Below are 19,959 nucleotides of genomic sequence, written 5' to 3'. Positions count from 1 at the left end.
CATGCCATTCCTAAGGCACAGTTCTGTCAAATGATCAGACCTGGTTCCTTTTCAAAAGTATTCTTTTATTTTTCATCCATTTTTGTAGAGAGGAAGGGGTGTTAAATACATCAGCTACCCAACATGGCAGTGTAAGACGCATTTAATCCACAGGAACAAGCAAACAAACAAAACTATTTCCATACATCAGTGAATGGCAGTGCTGATGAGGAGCTCACAGTGAAAGGGAATGCTTCTGATGGGATGGGAGCTTCTGTACAAATAAATTTTAATCAGTTCCCTGCAAAGACTGCATTTGGAGGAGTTTTAAATCTTATATGAACTCAGACAGGTAAAATAAAATTAATTACTAACCAGAAGTTTCGGTCACACAGGAAAAACTCAGTGCTGCCTAAATGTAACATAAAGTGTCAGGTCAGTGGAGACCTATAGAGCAAGTAGCAAAAGGAGCCAGGCAACCTGTGCCCCGAGTTAAAAATCTACTCAATTTCACCACAGTTCAAAGAAAATAAGTGTCATTGTGTATCTTATGATCTCTATCTCCAGAATAAGTAATAGATTTGCAGTTGATTTCAGGGGATCCAGAAGAGAGGAGTTGTGACACCAGATCCCTCTTTCCCCAGCACCAAAAAATGTCAGCATATCTCATATCCTGCCTCCTTCCCATCCTGCAGCACTCCAGCTTTACCCATCTTCCTTCCCTACCCGTCTGTCCTAGTCCTCAACGTCAATACTCTATTTTCCCACCGCATCTCAACTTCCTATGTGCATGCCCTCTTCTTGGCACTCTGCATTTTCTTGGAAGCAAAGCCTCAACTGTGAACATGATAATTGACATTTCAGGCCAAGACCTCAAAAAACAGCTGAAAGACAAAAAAGTGCTCTATGCACAATTTACAGCATTGTTGTCTCCTTTTCTGTGACCTTCCTCTCCACATACACCATCTTTGTACCACATCTGGAAAACAGTCTTCAGAAGAGGTCAGGACCTGCCAGGAGCACAGAAGGTGAATGTTTTAGTCATGTCACAGCATGACACAATTAAACCTCTGAAATGCTTCCAATACCCAAAGCTGTATCACTTCCAGAGCATAAGCCTTCACCTGGAGACAAGACAGAACAGTTGGATAAGACAAATTCATTAAAAAAAACTTGCAAATCTAAAGTCACCCCCCATCCTATGCTCCTTTACTTCAGCCTTGCCTTCTGATCTAGCGACTAGAAAACAAACACGTCCTCTAGATCTGAATTTACATCGCTCTTCCCTGCAGACTCAAATTCTGCCTCGGCCACTACTCCCTGTTCACCCTGTTCAAGGGGCCTCCAGGCCAAGTCTAGAAGAGTAAATGGAAAGAAAACTGCAGAAAATATTTGCTGATAACCTTCATTCTATCCCATCAGCTAAAAACATACATTTGCATGTAACGTGCAGTGCCTTCCAATGCCTCAGCTGTAGGAAAAAAACAAACCAGACATTTATCAGCCAAAGATCATGAGAAGTCACTCAATCTCTGCAATACATTATATAATACATTAGACAGTCTACTTACTGAATATATTTCAAGGAATAAAGATGTTCACAATTCTCAGAGCATACTTTTCCCTTGTACTACACTACCTATATATTTTGTGGTCAATACTATGTTTTCTATCTATAAAATTAGCAGTTGGAAACCTGAATTCAAAAGTAAAAAATATACATATATCCATGATTCCTTCTGAACATGGCATGCCATGGATCTTTGCAATAACAGTGCTGTTGGGTTACAGTCATTTCTTCAGCACCAAGATCTCTTTCTGCTCAAAGCAGTGATGGGACAACGCATGGCGAGTGGGATACCAAAGTACAGATTGCATGGAGTTGAACTGCATTTTTCCATCCTTACTGCCCTTCTAGCAGTCTCCATTCACTTGTGTTTCAGGCCAGTCATGCCCAGTGGGCCTCAGCTCAAGCTGCTTCTCTCCCAGCCCTGTGCCTGTGAGCTGACGGGCAACAAAGCTGTAACTGAAAATCCGTTCTGCTGCAGATCTGACTACACCAGAACCACTTTCATGCCTACAGTTAGCAAAGATACTTCCACATACATTCATGCACCCTTCCATTCTCCACTCCTTCAAAGCAGGATAGAGAACGTATTTTTGTAGTGGAAACGTTGCCCAGTTTGTCCATGGAAGGCAGTGCTGAGGGCTGGCTACATGCCAACATTCAAGTTCAGGAATGAGATGTTGCTGTACAACTCTGAGAGCGAGTTACTTTCCAGGGTCTGATCAGGCTTTGGGATTGGAGTATGCTCCTCTGTTGAATCCTCACTTTCTGTGCTGCTAAGAAAAGAAAGAAAAAAAAAAAAGATGTTGTTTGACCTCAAATGTTTGTCATCTCTTTGACCAACACCAACAGGAACGTGAAGTAAGACAAGGAGCAGAGCCTACTTGTAAGATCTATGCACCAGGAAACCATTTCACACAGGACACTGTGTATATAGAAGGAGTGCCTGGACCTATGAGAAGACTGAAGGCTGGTGAGCAAGTCCCTCTTCGGATCACAGGGGAGCAAAGTACCTCCTGTGTTACATCTTGATAAAGGCCTAGCCTGTGAGACACAGGGTCCTTTTATACCATTCATCTTAATCACAGGGAAGTGCACGAGCTCAAGTTCTGGTCTTCCATGGGACTACTCTATCTTACAGTCAAGGAACATATGTACAAACATAGCTGGCAGTCACATAAACAGATAAAAAAACATGTCTATTTACATGCATGCAGGAGGGGACAAAAATAAGCAGAAGTGCAGACAACACCAAGGATGAAGGAAATTTGGAGGTGGATAGTCATGCAGGTAGCGAAAACACAGCACACACCAGTGTGTGATCCTGAGAGCGTGGAGCAGTAGGGGGACTGGGAGCGTGGAAGAACAGGAGGTGCATAGATATACACACAACAAAAGCATGCAATGGAGGAATACTGAAGTCTGCCCTGCCTCAGAAAAGGAGGGAGCATAACACAGATCAAGGAGAAATAGAAATGGAGATTTCAAGGGACAGAGAGATGCCATGATGTTTCAGCTCATAGAAGGTGCTACCGGCAGATGGAGCAGGAAAATGGGTGAAGTTTATGAAGAATCAGCAGGATTTGTGTTGATTTGCCAGCAGTGCCATGGCTGTTGCTATACTGTGCAGCTGGGTGCCCTCCAGCTGTACCTTGAGTGAGACTTACAGCACAGAATTGAATTTCCTGCGCAAGAGGTAGTCAATGACATCGGGGTCTGTCTGAAACAATCTCCTGAGGATGTCATGCTGCATTTCTGGAGAGACCTAGGAGAGACAGACAGACAGACGTGCTTGCTCATGGCACCCCACTGTTACTTCCTTCCCATCACCTGCCTGAGGTTATGATACCTGAACCTCCCACCATCACCTTCTAGCTCCTTCCTTCTAGGAGCTCCAATCTTTTTTTCCCTCTTTCACTGGGACTTCTGGGAGAGAAACAGTACTGAGGTGCCACTGCAGCTTTTGGCTAGTTGTTTCCTGTCCCAAAGGAGTTCAGTCAGATATTGTGTGGGTAGAAAGTGACAGAAAAGATGGGACCTGTTTGTGGTATGCCCCTCAGCTCAGTCTTTCTGAGACCAGTAACAATCCATCCCAAATTAATATTTACATGTGCCATGAGGAATTTACATTTCTGCAAGTCACCTCGAGTCACGTGCTGTGAAGTGGGGCTGTGAATATATCTTTGCTTGTACAACCAGTAGGAAAGAGTTCAGAGAAGAAAAGGTCTAGAGAAGATGCCCTGAGAAAGCTTCACCTACCATGAACAGGGTCTGATAGTGCTCAATCAGCCTTTGGACCACCAGTATGATAGCTGTGCTGTCTTCAAAGTTCATGGCTACAGCATCTTTTTCTCCAGACTTCTCTTTCTGAAGGATGTTGGGACCAAAGATAGTGGCCAAGTTTGAAACTGTCATTTTATTCCCAGGAATCTAGTAAGCAAGAACAAAGGGAAACTTCAGATGCAGCAGCATGCGGTGTCCCAGGATAGCCTCACCCACCCCAGGACAGGAACACGAGCTATTGAGTGACAAATAGAAAGTTGATCTGGATCCAGCTCAGTCTTCTCTGAGCACAGGGCTAACCTCAAGGCTACGTGGTGCTGGAGCATACACTTGCCCCTTCTTTGCACCAGGTTATCCATTCCCATCTAACTCACTTTGACAAACCATACAAGAAGATGACATCATGTTACAGTTTGGGACAAAACCAATCTCTTTGCATCATGAGGAGACTTAGAGCTCAAACTGTCCAGAGAAATCAAAATCAACCTCAATGAATCATGATAAGTTCCTCACGACAGTTGGAGTTGGAAAAACCTGGGGTTACTGCAAACCAGAAAAACTGAACTGAGAGCAAATTAGACTCACCACAGAGAAGGAAATTACTTGAAAATCTGTTTGTTTTTATCTTTTCCTGGTTTTTCTTCCTTTGCTTTGAAATGTTGCCTGCCCTAGTTTCTGTAAAAACAAAACCCACTCCAGAACCTTATCTGTACTACAGAGCAGCATCAGGTGTGCAAGTATAGGGCAGCCTGGATTATCACCTTTTATTCATCTGATTAGGACAGTGGCTAAAAGCACACAAAACTCCTCAGCCTTTGGCTGGCTCAAGAGTATCCACAGGAGAGAGTCATTGCAAGCCCAAGGTATCACAGGATCAAGCCAAGCTTGCAATTAAATTTGCTGGGCCTTCATTAACAAAGTTTAAACAGTCCTTTGCCATAGAGCTGACCCTTGCAGACAAACCTTACCTCCTGGCCATCGGGGCCCCAGGAGCTCTCAGCATGCCGTGCCACCTTGCTAAGGAACTGCAGGAGGCGGTGCAGTGTGTCACTGTGGCAGGGGGGCAGCAGGAAGAGCAGCAGCTGCAGCACAGCCAGCTGCGGTGGGCCCTCCATGGCTGGATAGAGAGAAGCTCATTGTTTAGTGCAGTTCCCAGTCTGCTAGACATGCATCTCCAGCTGGACAGCTCTACTTTAAATTCACAGTAACAAGTTCTGGAGGGAGCCAGACAGGTGCTACCCTTTACGGTAAATCAGTAAAGCCAGCATTTCATCCTGCCTACGCAGGGATGAAGCTCCAGTAGATCCCATTAAAGTCTGTGATGTAAGTACATTTAATACTGTAGAGCCCATGGCCAAAGACTACCCTATGCCAGAGAGACTATAATCTGGTTATTGATGTGGAAGCAGAGAATCCAGGATTTGAATTATCAAATATGAGAAGGATGGAAAGGAGGGGAAAGAGACAAAGAGATGGTGAACCAGACCAAGAAAGTATGAGGATAGTAGCAGTGGAGACAGTCAAAAAATGCAGTTACCCTAACTGTGGAGGGTAGGTGGATCTGGACAGAACATTTGCAAAGACACCCTTAAGAGTAGAAACCAGTGGGCTGAGATACTGCATAGCATGCTGAACTGCTCTGGGGCCTGGTGACTGCACAAGGAGAAAATTCCCCTTTTTCCTTACAAAACCAGAAGTAATGGGTGGACTGTGCAGAAAGAGAGCAATGCATCCAGGGTGCTTACAGGCTGTGCTGAGGAAGGCTGTGTAGAGCTCACTGGGAATCAGTGAATCTGGCATGTCACGAAGAAACTCTTTGAGCAGAGCAGCGACATCATGAACACTTTGATGCTCGTCCAAGAAAACATCCAGTCCGTGGTCGAACTCTTCTCTCAGCTTAAAGATGGAGATGAGAAGAACAGAAGTAACAGTCACTCTGTCAAAAAATGCTCCTTGTGCAGAGCTGCTGAAAGGAGGCATGCCAGAACCCAAGAGCAGCTTGCTAATGACAAGAGGGAACTCTGAAATACCATCAGGTGAATGAGGCTCAAGTGCTAAAGGCAGCTTGGAGAAATGAAACTTGCTCTCCAGAGCTGGGCAAAGTACTCAACAGTTACAGATTGCTTGTTCTCCAGTATATTCCTGTGATGATCAACATGCCAGCGTCTGCTTCATTCATTCACCTCCCATACAAGCATTTATCCCGTGGATATGAGAATGCAGAAAGGATGCAGCAAGTGCCTCACTTTACCTGCTGAACTCTTTTCTTGGAGCTCCCAACCCGGAAGATGCCCACCGTTTGGAGACCTGGGAGACAGACAGGTTAGTGCTCTGCCTTCCCACAGCACCTTGTAGCACCAGAGCATGTTAACATCACAGAAACAGTTATCTTGCCCTGCTCGTGAGGCAGTGTGTTTTTCTCTATTCTTGGCAGAGAGGATAAGAAGAAAGGTTTGGGAGCTGTAACATTTGCAGGGGTTATCTGTGGCTCAGGGAGGAGATCTAACCTTAAAGTCACTCCAAGCCATAAACAGGATTTACAGGGGAGGTTAAGGCTAGCACACTAGGAATGGGTCATTGATACACATGGGTGACATTCACCTCTCAGTCCAAGTGGCTACCCCCAGCTTGGAGGACTCTCCCCAGGTGACTGCTCAGAAGTGCATCCTGCCCCAGAAATCTGCTGCCTCCTTGAGAACTGCCAGGCCTGAGAACTGCCCTGGCCCAGCACTTACAATGGCTTTTACCATCCTACTTTGGGACCGGTCATCTGGCTGGAGGGAAATCCTTATTTACCATATGTTTCAATGTGTTTGCAACACCTGTCCACAATCCGTGGGACCTGCCAGGTGATGGGGTTGAGGCTTAACATCTTTTTCTTGCCCAGGTTCCTCCGTGGATCCAGCTCATGGGGATGCGACAACTGCAGTGCCTCCAGCAGCTTGGAACTGTTGCCACTCAATTCAGTGATGCAGTCCACAGACATGGCCCCCTGAGATGAAGCAGAGGTGATTCACAAGCTGGCAGGAACTGTCCCACAGGACCCCAGTGCACCACCATGGTTGTTACCACAGAAGTTTAGTGACAAAGAGAAGTATGGCCTCTGAATGAATGTAGAGGTCTACAAAGAGCCTAACTTGGGTTGTAATAGAATCACAGAGGTACATTTCATCTGTTGTGCCTTCATTTACGTGCACTGTTCCTAGCGTGAGGTGTTTCTAAAAACAGCCTTCCTACTGGGACAGAGCCTGTACTGCAATGCAGACACAGGGAAAGAAGAAACATCCCCAAGCCTGCCATCTTTATGCAATGTACTGGGTTTAGCTATCTACATTGGAGTCTCTCTATACCAGGATTTACAGGGATGCGACAGAGGTCAGGCATGGGTCTCTATTCCAAAGAAATGAAGCAAACTTAATCCAAGTTACTACCTACCTCTTCTCACAGGAAACAGAACTAAAGCCAAGCAGGTGGCAAAGGCTGACCAGTTGCACCATCTTCCTTGCCCTTTGGTGCAAAGACAGTCAACACTACAAGCAGACCACCTCAGAATCGTTGCTCCTCCAGCAGTGAGAAGGGTCTCACCCTGCTTTATGGCCAGGGAGCCAGCAGGACCCACCATCAACAATCAATTTCTGATAGGAGTTTAGCAAATGTGAGGTCCTGTCTCTAACTGCTACACTGCCAGAAATCTGACATGACAGGTGTCATATCTACTGGTGGTACTGCTCAAGAAGACATGATGCAATGGAGGGTCTGAAAAATCTACACTATTGATGATGAATCTAATCCTGTTCCCATCTGCTGTAATAGGAATCTGGCCATGTGCTTCCAGTGACCTTGGCTTTCCTGAGCTCCAAGGCTCCATAACAGCTAGTATAGAATGGCCCACTCCTCACAGTCCATCTCTTCTGTAGCATTAGTCCCTGAGTGCATGAATAGTATCATCACATTTGCCTGAGCCTCCCCCAGCCTGCAATACTATCACAAGGAGTCTGCCACAGAGGTTAGCTCATTTCTGCAATCATACCCTTCGCTGACTCCAGGAAGAGTTATGGTCAGGAAAGTCTGGGGAAAGAGGCTCTTCATGGAACACTTCATAAGGTACCAAACAGCCCCTGCCCAGCGGGGATCTCTTCTGCATCTGAGCACGAAAGTTTGTCACTGTTTCTTCCACCTCCACACACAGCCGGCGGCTGCTCTTCACTGTTTCTTGCAGTTGTCTGTTTGCACGGTCATTGGCAATGACTTGGCATAGCGGGATCCCAAAAGTCTGAGGAGAGCAGTCTAAGAAAAAAAAAACACATGGGAGACATGGAAAAGTATTGTTAGCAATGAAAAACAACTAGGGCAGCACAGGCCAGCTGCCAAAGACTCATATGCATGTCTAGGCAAAATAATTAACTCACAGAACAGAATACCAGGATACTGTAAAGGTAACAGCAAGAGTGTAAGCAGGACTGCATGTAAAACTGATTCAATAGATGAAAAGGAGACATGTAGCTTGAGTCCAGGATGGCAGACCTGCAACTATCAGCCTCTGCTTTCAGTTTCTCCTCCATTTCCATAGGAACCTGAAGCAGGTAGCAGAAAGATCCCAAGTGAGTCAGAGCAAAACCAAGGGGAGCTGCTGTCCTTGAAAAGCACTGGGACATCGCTGTGATGGGACTCAGAATGCTGGGCAGCACAGTAGCCAAGGGAGGAGAGCTCCATGTGAAAGACAGCATGCTGAAGGAAGAGGAAGGAGATGCAGGGAAGATGGCAACAAGACTAGTCGCCTTCAACACGCTTGTTGAACTTGTCTCAGTTTTTCCAAACCTTCCTTCCTTTTATTGGTTGCAACCCTATGAAGACACCATACCATCTATGAAGCAGAGATTTTATAAGTCACCAGAATTATTTGATACCAAACGTTATTAGCAAATTGTACCTTCCAGCTTCCTACAGGGTTTGCATCAGCTATGTCTGTTCAGAGATGACAGTCGTGGTACTAATGACTTGTTACTAATGACAGTGCTGGGCAGAAAAGGACTGAAGGGTATTGGTCAATAGCCAGGTGAACATGAGCCAGCAGTGTGCCCAGATGGCCAAGAAGGCCAACAGCATCCTGGCTTGTATCTGCAGTAGTGTAGCCAGCAGGACCAGGGAGGTGATCATTCCTCTGTGCTCAGCACTGATGTAGCTGCACCTTGAGCACCATGTTCAGTTTTGGGCCCCTCACTACATGAAAGACACTGAGACACAAGAGCACGTTCAGAAAAGGGCAACAGAGCTGTGAAGGTTCTGGAGTACAAATCTCATGAGGAGTGGCTGAAGGAACTGGGGTTATTTAGGCTAGAGGAAAGGAGACCTGGGCAACACCTTATCACTCCCTACAACTACTTAAAAGAAGGTTGTATCAATCTGGGGGAGGGGATGGTCAGTCTCTTTTCCCAAGCAAAAAAAGATAGGACAAGAGGAAATGCCTTTGAGTTGCACTGGGGAGGTTTATGCTGGATATCTGGAAAAATTTCTTAATTGAATGGGTTGTGAAGTATTGGAACACACTGCCCAGGGAAGTAGTTATGTCCCCATCCCTGGTGATATTTAACAGACATATAGATGTGGTGCTTAGGGACATAGTTTAGTGGTAAACTTGGCAGTGCTAGGTTAATGGTTGGAGGACTTTATGATCTTAGATGTCTTTTCCAACCTAAATGATTCTGTGACTTTTTCCACAGATAACTTCCCTCCCCCCCTTCCCCCCCAAACACCTTGTGGATACTAGGAGACCTTTCCTTACTTGCAGCATACATGCCACCCTGGGCCAAAGGGTTTTGCAGGACAGCATGAGCCACAAATTCATTTTGTACATTATCAGACTGCTGTTCAAGATCTCCCTTGAGTAGACTTCCTGTGCTTTGGTGAAGAAAATTATTAAGTGCTCATTCCCAGCTGGTTGTGCACTATTCTTCTGTTGTTCCTAGCTTTTTATCTTACATCCTTCGAGGGACAATAAAACCCGAACTCAAACAGCAAGACTAGGGGTTGAATGAACAAGTAGACAAGCCCACACCTTTACACATACACACATTCATGCACACACACACTCACCCTTCTACAGTCCCTCATGGTTATGCATGCATCATTACACAACACTCTGGAGAAAACCAAAGCAACACTGGGAAAATCACCTTGCTAACTTCAGATTCCCAGCTCATCCCCATTAAAGATCACCCATTCTGTTTGAGAGTAGTGATCAAAACGCAGGTAAGAAGGAGGCTGCTCACCTTTCTTCTCTTTTGAAAAGCTCTCCAGCTTCTGGCGGATAGACTTACTGCCTTTAGGTCCAACTGTGGGGAGAAAAGCAAAAACTCTACATCATTAGGCTGCTTTGGCACAGCTGTTCGCCTTTTTGCACCCTCGCAGGTAGAGCATGGCCACAGGCACCTCCTTCAGGTAGGGGGACACTGTGGACTTGACACAGTGATGTTACAGGCCATGCAGGACAGCACACTGGCATCAGCTGCTTGGGGGAACAGACCAAGAGAGGGGACTATTGTCCTAGAATTATAGAATCATAGAATCATCAAGGTTGGAAAAGACCCTACAAAATCATCCAGTCCACCTATCACCAATAGTTCTCTCTAAACCATGTCCCTCAGCTGACATCTGTCCTCCTGAAGTGGAGGAAGGGGCCCTCTGAAGCCTGACACCTGCACTGCGGGATCCCATGGCACTAAACTGTGGGTTAAAGACAACTCCAGTGTGGGACTCACCCCCATCTGGCTAACAGCAACAGGCATCTGCAAAGTGTGATCTGTTCCAGTATTTTGCTGTCAATGCTCCTGCACCTATGTGAAGTGCCACCTGCCCACATATGAGGCTGTACAAAGAAAGACCTTCTGTAGAGCTGTGCCGTAGAGCACATCATGGAGGATTACTGCCCATGCATGACAGTGGGGAGCAGTAATCACCCATGAGGCCTCTTTCCCACATCCTTCTGCATTAAGGCCAGACCTTTGAGACTCATGCGTGACATGACTGACCAGGGTAATGTGCTCCCACCCACTGCTTGCATTCCATCTTCCGTGCATTTCTGCTGTGCCCATAGCAATTGCTCCAGCCTTCTGCATGGCTTTAGGCAACACCATACCTTAACTGCACCTTCCCAGCTACCAGGCTAGAAATGTAATCCAGCAATCCACAACAACTACAAGCTAGTGCAGGCAGCAAATTAAAGAGAATGAACCACAGTTGATCTTTCTGGTAGCATCTCAGTTTCCCACATCCCCCTGCTAATGCTGCAATAGCTACAGAGTGCATGAGATATGCTAAGGACAGCAGCCAGCATATAGGTTCTTGCACATGAAAGGCCAGTGGGAAAAGGCATTGCTGTCCAAAGGCTGTAAATTAAAAGTGTTCTGGCCACTTTTAAATTCTGTCACGTTACATGTGGCCCTGAATTAATAGTGATGTTCTAATCATCACCTAAAAACTGGGAAAGCTACTTTAATTCAGCCTCGGAGGTCTGATCTCAACACTGGAAAAAGAAATACAGGCCTCAAACTGTTTCTGATTTTTTTTATACAATATAAATAAAAAAAAATTAGACAAAACATATCACTAAGAAATCCCATCTTGATCCTAGATAGCCAAGCCCTACACTTAAGTAACCTCAGAGATGTACATCCAGGAACAGCAGTCACTATTTTTTGTTGCATCAATTAGCTGAAAGCTCATCCAAAAACCACTCTAAATCTTCCCAGAACACATCATCCTACTTTGGCCTTCGCCATTTATTAAGAATTCTATTCTTAGACACAGCTCGTATAAATGTTTGGGTTATTTTGTAAGATTTAGAAGGAAGCTATGTTGATATGAACAGTATGCACATGAAAACACAGTGTACATTAATCATTATACAGCACCATATGTTTTGTTTCATTAAAATGAATAGCAAGAAATTGAAGAACAAACTGGAGCCAAAAAACACTACCCAGATATGGAAGAAAAAAATGCCAGCAAAACTCCACTGTTTAAACATACAGTCATAATAACTCTCTACTCCTGGAGCCACCCAAACGTTCCTAACAGGAGCAAACCAGGACGCAGCAGATAGTAAAGAAACCACATGGATCCCCCCTACAGAAGGCATGAGCTGCTATCTCCATGGCAGAGTAATGAATATGACCTACTTCAAGCTTGGGAGACAAGGGCAACTTCTTTACACTGGCAGCTGTACCTCCTTCAGAGGTTTCATCTTGTTTTGGTTTTCTCCTGCTTGAACAACAGGCAATTCTTGCAGAATCAGCCAAGATGAGATTACAGTGTCCATCAAAAGTTTCTTCTGCAGTTCAGAAGGGTCATCCTGGATGTGGCTATTTACTGAAAGGTGCAGAAGTTCGTTGGGACTGAATGAGGCAAGGACTGACAGAAGAGAGCAGCCCAGGGAGTATCAAAGCTGTCCCAAAGGGTGGCTCACACACCCTGTGTTCCCCACAGTGTATGCCCTCCCTGGAGAGGATTAAAGATGATGCTGAACATGTTTTCATTGAGGGAAGTAATAACAATTGCACAGTGGCCGTTTATTAAAGAGGGCTACTTATCAAAGAAATTTCACGTAGGCAGTTTTTGGGGAACAAGTATGGGCAGGTGAATGTACTCAAATAGAGACAATGAAGACCAAATTCAGGCATTTCTAAACATTAGTAGCCGCCTTTTAATACATCTACACAGGAGAACAGTGATGCAGGTGCAAGATTTTCATAGCTGATTCTCATCTAGTCTTTAACATCGACTCCCAGCCAACCAACTGAAAAAAAAGGGCAGTAGGAGGTAGAAAGCAGATGGATACAAAGACAGAGCTAAGGAGAAAGGAGTTCACTGGAAAGCACTTGCTTTCTTCAGAAACCAGCTGAACATAAGATGCAAAATATACACAAGGATGAGATCAGCACTTCACAGCCCCTGTGCTCATCCTGCAGGAAGAGAGGAACCCAACTGACAAAATGCAGCACGCGAAAGGAAACTGTTGATTTGCTTTTCACCCTGCGCTGTTCTGTAGAGAAGCTCCTGCTGCTTGATATCACTGAGAATGGATCACAACAGCTCAAAACAAACAAACAAACAAATCGGGGAGAGCAGAACGTTTATGAACTGAGTCCCCCAGGGACTGAAAGGAACTGCAGTGGCTGCTGCTGCAGCCCTGGGGTGATCAGACATCCTGGGAACGAGAAGGAAACTTTCCTCTCTTTCACTCTTCTTGAAAACATTTCATGCAATGAAATGTTCCAAAACATGCCAAATATTAATAAAACAAGAAACAAAACTTGAGTGTCACCCAGAATAAATAGATGCAGTTACATTCTGGCACCTGCTTGCTATCCAGTGTGACTTTGAGGATGAGTGATAGAAAAATCCTTCTCTGTAGCAACCCCCCAGAGCTGGGGGGCTCCAGCCCCAACCTCCTGATTCAGTGATGGCAACAGCCGTACTGTGAGTGGGCAGTGGGGCTGGAGAACCAAAGCACTCTTTGCTCTGCTGGTACTGTGTGCACAGCTGGTGATCAGTAAGCATCTTTTGCCATACTGGGATACTGAAATATGGCCCAGAGCATAGGGAAGACATTTGTGTCTGGTCTTCCACTGTTAAATTACAAGTACAATTTGAGAAGCAGTTGACTGATTCTCAGCTCACTGTGCTTACTTGGTTAGATGTGAAGTTGTTAGGGAACATAGGCAGTTATGGGAACCCAGATAATGCCTTTATTTCTTTGTAGGCCAGGACAGAGGTCCATAGTCCCTGTGGAATTTCTATATTTTTCTGCCCATTAATTTCAGTAGCATATCCTCTAGCCTTGCATAAGCCCCATCTCAGCATCAGAGCTTCATGCTGAACATTAATCCACAAAATAAAGCCTACCCCATCCCAGTGGAATTGCCTTGCTGGAAGCCCTTTCTAAATCACGCTGCATCTGTTTTGGATTAGGAGGACCAAAGGCAGGGTCATATTCTCACACTCCTATTGACACACAAACCCTCCCCAGAAGGTTGCTTCAGCCTCCAATGCTCAGACCAAAGCAGGAAACGAACAAAACAAACAAACAAAAAAAAAAAGAACCAAAACTCTTAAGTGAAAGTGTCACAAATACCAATGCATAAACATCATGCCACATTATGAAATGCAGGAGTGTGGGGGAGTAGAACTAATGACTCAGACTTCAGTCCACCCCTGGCATATGCCATCCTCTCCCATCCTCTACCTTTAGCCAGGCTGAGATCTCCAACAAGCAGCTTTTTTTGCAGCTGGTAGAGGGCTAGCTCTCGCAAACTGGCTCTTTCCAGCTCCGAAAGGCTGTGCAGGGACACAGGTTGCATTTTAGTGCTTCGTTCTGGCAGAAGAGCTGAGATAAAGGTCCTCTGAAAAACATATACATAAAAACAAAAGAGTCAGGAGCACTTTGCCGACACACCTGCTTAGGAAAAGAAGCAACTGAAAATGCCTTGGAAAGTGTCTTCCCAAGTGCAGAAGACATTCTACTTCCTCCTCTCCTGAGAGCATGCTGGTCTGCTGGTGACCTGGACACACTGCCCCACTCCACCCTTCCAAACCCAGATAACAGAGATAAAACCACTCCAAAGCTCAGCAAGAACTCACGAGAAGGAAACAAAGGTAAGCAGCACTTAGCCTTACTTAGTCTAGCACCTTATCTCACAAGGCTCTTTTCCCCTCCCTCCCACATAAGAGCTGCTCAGAAAACAAACACACAAAGCTAGGGGCTCTTCTTTCACCTCATCACATCCTCCAGCTGCACCCACAGACCTTCAGCTGCAAATACTTGCTACTACGCTGAGATAAACTCCGGCTTTGTTCAGACTCAGACTTACTTCATCCTCCCTCTCTCTCTAATAAGTAACACCTGACAAAAATCTCCTGGAAGCCTCAGCATTTGCCAGCTTCCCCCAGGAACCTTCCTCTTGTGTCACCCCTGCCCTCCAACAAACCTCACCAAGTTAGGAGACCCAAACCTTCTGGCATAAAGCTAACAGGTGCCAGCAGTCAGCTTCATAGAAATTTGAAGAGCACTACTCCCAGCCAGACCTGATTGCAGCTCAGCAGAAGCAAAACCTCAGTGTCAGAGTGGAAAGGGTTTGGGATGAGACACTAGCCTTGCACAAGTCTTTACAGGACACTGTGCATGTGCACATAATTCCTCCCATTCACCCAGATCTGTGTACTGGATGCATGGGATGAGTAACTGAGAACTGGTGATTTCCTGAGAACAGCCCTGATGATCTCAGTATGGTTTGTGGTGGCCATAGAGTGTGGGAACACTGGGGCTACAGTCAGACCTCTGCTTCCTCTCTCCTCCTGTATGGCAAAAGAAGGTGATAACAGTGCCTTCCAGTAGGATACAAACCCTATGGAGCAACAACAGGAAAAACAAAACAAAACAAATTTTGCTTACCTCTTCCAATCTTCCAGCAACTCGTAGCAGTTTAAAAGGAGAGCAACCTCTACCCAAAAAGATACTGCTGCCTTGGCTGCTAACCCTTAAATGAGAGTGGGGGGGGCAGGGGGGTAGGCTCCTCTTCATTACTCAGGTGCATTGCCTGCACCTGAGCTTCCTGGGTTAGCCATGCCTTCTCACCTAGTGCTCAACTATTGGTTCAGGCTGTGACCTGGTAATTCCACTGCACCTCCCATGGTGTGATCCACCAGGGCAATCCCTTCCCTCACCCAGTGGCAGTGCTGGGCCTGACACACCATAGGGTATGGTTGGCCCTTTGGGCTACTAGGGCACACTGCTGACTCAGATTCAACGTACTATCACCAGATACCCCAGACCCCTTTCTGTGGGACTGCTGTCCAGCCTCTCGTACCCTAGTTTGTACGTAGCCAGGGTTGCCCTGTCCCAGCTGTTAAAACCTGGCACTTGCTCTTCTCAAACTTCATATGGTTGGTGACTGCCGACTCACATTAGTCAAGCTGTCGCTCCAAGGACTCTCTACCCTTGAGGGAGTCAACAGTTCCTCCAAATTTAGTATCATCTTCAAAATTCTGCAATCTTAAAGTCAGTACACACCCCACTAAATAAGACTTACAGCCTCATTTTATTCAAAGTTGTTCTTCTCTGCAGCAGTAACTGAGAGAAAGAAACAGCATTAGCAGCATGTACACAGAGCTTTCCCAGGAAGAACTTTAAAGCAATAACCGAAAATAAATATCTGGATAACTCCCAGAGCCAGAGACAAGGGTGAAAACACCCAGGAGTTCTGGCTCGTGTGGTCTGCAGTCTGCACAGGCTCTTGTGGTAGCCTCAGCACGTTATTGACTGCACACCTCCATTGCCTGTGCCTGGGGAGGAATGTCGTCTGGGGCAGTGTTTGCTTTGGCCAGGTTCTCAGCTCCTAAACAGATTTAGAAAGTTTCATAAATTAAAAAAAAAAGTTGTTATGAGCTCCCCTGAAGGGCAAACCATAAATAGCAATTTAGCTAAAGGCAAAGATATAAAGATATTCTTGCAGAATTTGAAGTTTAGTACAAAAGCTACGTGCCTCTGCAGGGGTGACAAAAATGAGATGCAACACAGCCAAATTGTCTGGTAGTGCTCAGCACCTCTGTACAATTCAAAACCTGCCACTGGGGTACCCAGGTGCCCATGGCTGTCCAGTACACCGGAGCAGACTAAAGCTTCCAGTAGACCTGGTGCAATGCTGTTTCTGTTGCAGCTAACCCTGCAGATAGCCACCCTTAGCACTGAGCCATCCAACGTTTGCAGCTCAGCGATGCATTAACAAGGAAGCCAGAGAGACACAGTGTCTGATGGAGGCATTCATGTCTTGCCTGAAAAAAAAGATTTTGATTACTCCACTATTAAAAAACATCAGGTTCTGCTGCTTTGTTTGACTTCCTCCTAGCTGATCTGATCTACCTCCTCCATGCAAACCCTCCAAGTCAGGCTCAGGGGAGACCCACCATTTATAACTCAGTACATTGCTTTATATAACTTTCACACTGAAAAAAAAAAATAGAGGAAAATATATTTTATTCATGGTCTCAAGGGGATTGCATCTAAATAGTTACTTAAACTAAAGTAACTAACTGGTCCTACCAAGTTTTACAAACAGAGCTCCCAGGACATGAGCTCCCCTAGGAGGCTCTGGTGGGAGAGGGGTCACAGATAAAGGGACCTGGACAAGCTTAAGAAGTGGGCTCACATAAAGCTAATGAGGTTCAACAAGGCCAAATGCAAAGTGTTGCACTTGGGTTGCAGCAATCCCAGATATGTGTGCTGAGTGGGAGATGAACTCCTTGAGAGCAGCCCCGAGGAGAAGGGCTGTTCTGGAGAGTAAAGAGCTCAACACAAGCCAGCAGTGTGTGCTTGCAGCCCTGCAACTGTATCCTGGGCTGCAGCAAAAGAGAGGATTGTACCTCTCTGTTCTGCCCTTGTGAGGCCCCACCTGCAGTGCTGCATCCAGGCCTGGGGGCCCCAGCACAGGAAGGATGCAGAGCTGTTGGAGCGGGTCCAGATGGGGGCCTTGAAGGTGATCTGAGGGCTGGAGCACCGCTCCTGTGAGTACAGGCTGAGGGAGCTGGGGGTGTTCAGTCTGGAGAAGAGAAGAGAACATGAAGGGAGCTTACAGACAGGAGGGGAATTGACTTTTTACACAGTCTGATAGTGACGGGACAAGGGGGAATGGTTTCAAACTAAAAGGGGGGAGATTTAGGTTAGATGTTAGAAGGAAGTTTTTTACTCAGAGGGTGGTGACACACTGGAACAGGTTGCCCAGAGAGCTGTGGGTGCCCCATTCCTGGAGGTGCTCAAGGTCGGGTTGGATGGGACCCTGGGCAGCCTGAGCTGGTGGGGAGCAGCCAGCTCATGGCAGGGGTTGGGGCTGAATGAGCTTTAAGGTCCCTTTAAACTCATGCCATTTTATGACTCTATGATTCTACGAGATTAAAATGCTGACTTTGACAGGCAAATACAACTCCGTTTGCCAGCAATAGCTTGTGTGTTTCTGCCATGCCAGGAGTCCAGGGTGGGCAGATGTGGTGCCTAGCAAGGAGCTGCCTGGCAGCACATGCACAGCTCTGCTAGCAGCAAATGCTGCAGATGGAGAAACGAGTCCTGAGAGTCAAACTGAAGGTGTGCAGGTGAAGCTCACGGCTCCAGGCAGAGACCACGTTCACAGACCCTGCCTTAGCTGAAAAGATGGTCAGAGCATCACTGAGGATGCAGCTGCCTTGGGGAAATGAGGAGGAAGCCTGATTAGGATAGAGAGCAGAAGAGAGAGTAAGCAGGAAGGAGAAGTCAGGGCTTATCTGGTCCTATTCCACAATCTATAAGAACAGCCTTATAAAATACCACAATCACTAGTTTTATAATAAACTTTTTGGTCAGTGGTTAACCCTCAAAATCCTGGCCTTCTTACAATAACTGTATATTTATGCTCATGGGTGCAAGCTAGATTGAGAACAACACCAGCAACTTCCAAGTCAGACTGATCACAGCACACTAACTCGTGGATCCCGTGGGTGTCCCGAGACATGTGAAGCCCACAGAGCCTTGTATGAGAGTAGAAGAATAGCCTGAAAGGAGGAAAATGCTGACACACAGCCAGGGGAAAAAACAGAATAAAGCAAAAACCCCTTCAGAGGTGGTTATCATAAAAACTGCTGTATTAACTCCAAAACAGAAAGTCTAAAACAGAAGTCTTTCATTGGTAATGTTAACATCACACTTCCCCTTCGCAGTGACTTTCTTTGCTTATTTTCAGGACTAGGCCCTATTTAAATCATTTCATGGGAAAAGCTCAGCACATCTGCCCCTTCTAATCCCATAGGGGCTGCATTTACTCCCCCTTTTTCAGCAGTAAAGTCACCCTATTTCAGCTGGAACGAAGAACATGCATTTACCTTCCTCCTTTCCTTCTCACAGCATCACCAGTGACAGCATGAGTTCACTTTTCCTTCAGGATGATGAACTTTAAAGCAGTGTTTCCACCGTGTCCATGTGCAGCCCATGCAGAAAGTGAGGGAGTCTCCTGCTTGCTGGGAGGATGTGGTGAGAGAAGTGGAGAAGTGATGGGGAGGAGAAGCTGCAGCTGAAAGTAGACAAGGGGAGGAGAGGGGTGATGAGGAAATGTATTTTCTGCCAAGAGAAATGAGAGCAAGAAGCATCCTGTGGAGACAGAGGGCAGCACTTCCCACGCCTGACAGTGTTTATTCGTTGGCAGAAAGGCTTATTGCTCAATTCCTTGTCCCCATGCTTTCCCTGCCCTTATCTGTCAACAAGTAGGACACTCATAAAAGCAGCAGTTTTCCTGGAAGATGAAACCTGAAAGAGAAATTTGCTGCTTTGGTGCCAGTCAGCAAAGGTGAGTGGATGGTTTTCACCTTGGCTCTCCTCCATGAAGACCTCTAAACTGTTGCATCACATTGGATTAGAAATGTCCCTAGTGCAGCTTGGTGTGGGCAGGATGGGTCAGGCACACAGCTCTCCTCTGTATCCATCAGGTCCTATGCAAAGTGCTGGCATTAAAGAGCTCGCAGGCGTGATGGGATAGGTGTTCAGCTAGCATCTCATATGACACACTGTATGTGGTGGTTACAGATCCCATAGAGTCTTACACATCAACCCACAAAACATGCATGTTGAAACCTAAAATGAACACCCTGCACATCAAGCACCTGGGGGACCACAGGCCAGGCATATGGTCTGTGACTCTGTGATATGGGTGCAACTAGTTCTCTGAGCAGGGCCATGCTGCCTCTGCTCTGCTGGTGACTGGGCAGCTGCAGGGCCAGCTGTGCTGCCTGTCGTCACCACTGTGCACAGCTGAAAGAAGCTGAACCCACCTGAGGACATGGTGCAGAGCCCTGGGTGGAAGCATTACTGCTCTTGGCAGAGAGGAAGCACTGAATCCTCTTCAGGAGTCTGCGTGCAGCATGGAAGAAGGGTGACTGTCAGGAAAAGGTTTAATGAAGGACAATCTGCTACTGCTCCCACAGACACTGGGATGTATATCAGATCATAGCACCGGGATGATGGGCCTTGTCTAGGACCTGTGTCACAGCCAATGACCCTGCTAACAGGGCTTTCCTCTTTGCAAGGGGTTGCCCTGGCACTTCAAGGACTTGGCTGT

The 19,959-nt window shown here is 46.2% G+C and overlaps 1 protein-coding gene across 3 annotated transcripts; it reads right to left on the bottom strand.

Annotated features, from left to right (window-relative positions):
• Positions 1 to 44: 44 nt before the first annotated feature.
• Positions 45 to 18,880, bottom strand: ARHGAP36 (Rho GTPase activating protein 36). 3 transcript variants are annotated; one of them, XM_015278530.4, is made up of 11 exons: positions 18,731 to 18,880; positions 14,073 to 14,229; positions 10,099 to 10,161; positions 7,860 to 8,116; positions 6,626 to 6,821; positions 6,081 to 6,136; positions 5,575 to 5,725; positions 4,798 to 4,946; positions 3,806 to 3,976; positions 3,214 to 3,311; positions 45 to 2,322 (listed from the first exon to the last, which is right to left on the bottom strand). In XM_015278530.4, exons 2-11 carry the CDS (start codon positions 14,185 to 14,187, stop codon positions 2,193 to 2,195), a joined length of 1,386 nt encoding a protein of 461 aa, XP_015134016.1. In that variant the 5' UTR covers positions 14,188 to 14,229; positions 18,731 to 18,880; the 3' UTR covers positions 45 to 2,192. The 3 variants fall into 3 exon arrangements, with proteins under 3 accessions (XP_015134016.1, XP_040555388.1, XP_046796556.1); XM_040699454.2 differs by having other exon boundaries at positions 45 to 2,319; XM_046940600.1 differs by lacking the exon at positions 18,731 to 18,880 and adding an exon at positions 14,504 to 15,552.
• Positions 18,881 to 19,959: the final 1,079 nt, after the last annotated feature.

This window comes from Gallus gallus, chromosome 4 (assembly GCF_016699485.2).
Source record: "Gallus gallus isolate bGalGal1 chromosome 4, bGalGal1.mat.broiler.GRCg7b, whole genome shotgun sequence".
In the NCBI taxonomy this organism is placed as follows: domain Eukaryota; kingdom Metazoa; phylum Chordata; class Aves; order Galliformes; family Phasianidae; genus Gallus; species Gallus gallus.
The sequence above is the reverse complement of the archived record's forward strand: the minus strand, read 5'-3'. Positions and strand labels throughout refer to the sequence as shown.

Excerpts from the sequence above, each read along its gene's own strand:
- ARHGAP36 (XM_015278530.4), bottom strand. The coding sequence starts at position 14,187 with ATGCAACCTGTGTCCCTGCACAGCCTTTCGGAGCTGGAAAGAGCCAGT. Across the intron at positions 4,947-5,574 it reads AGCCTTCCTCAGCACAGCCT|CCATGGAGGGCCCACCGCAG; the intron begins GTAAGCACCCTG and ends CTCTCTATCCAG. Across the intron at positions 3,977-4,797 it reads GGGGCCCCGATGGCCAGGAG|ATTCCTGGGAATAAAATGAC; the intron begins GTAAGGTTTGTC and ends CTTGCTTACTAG.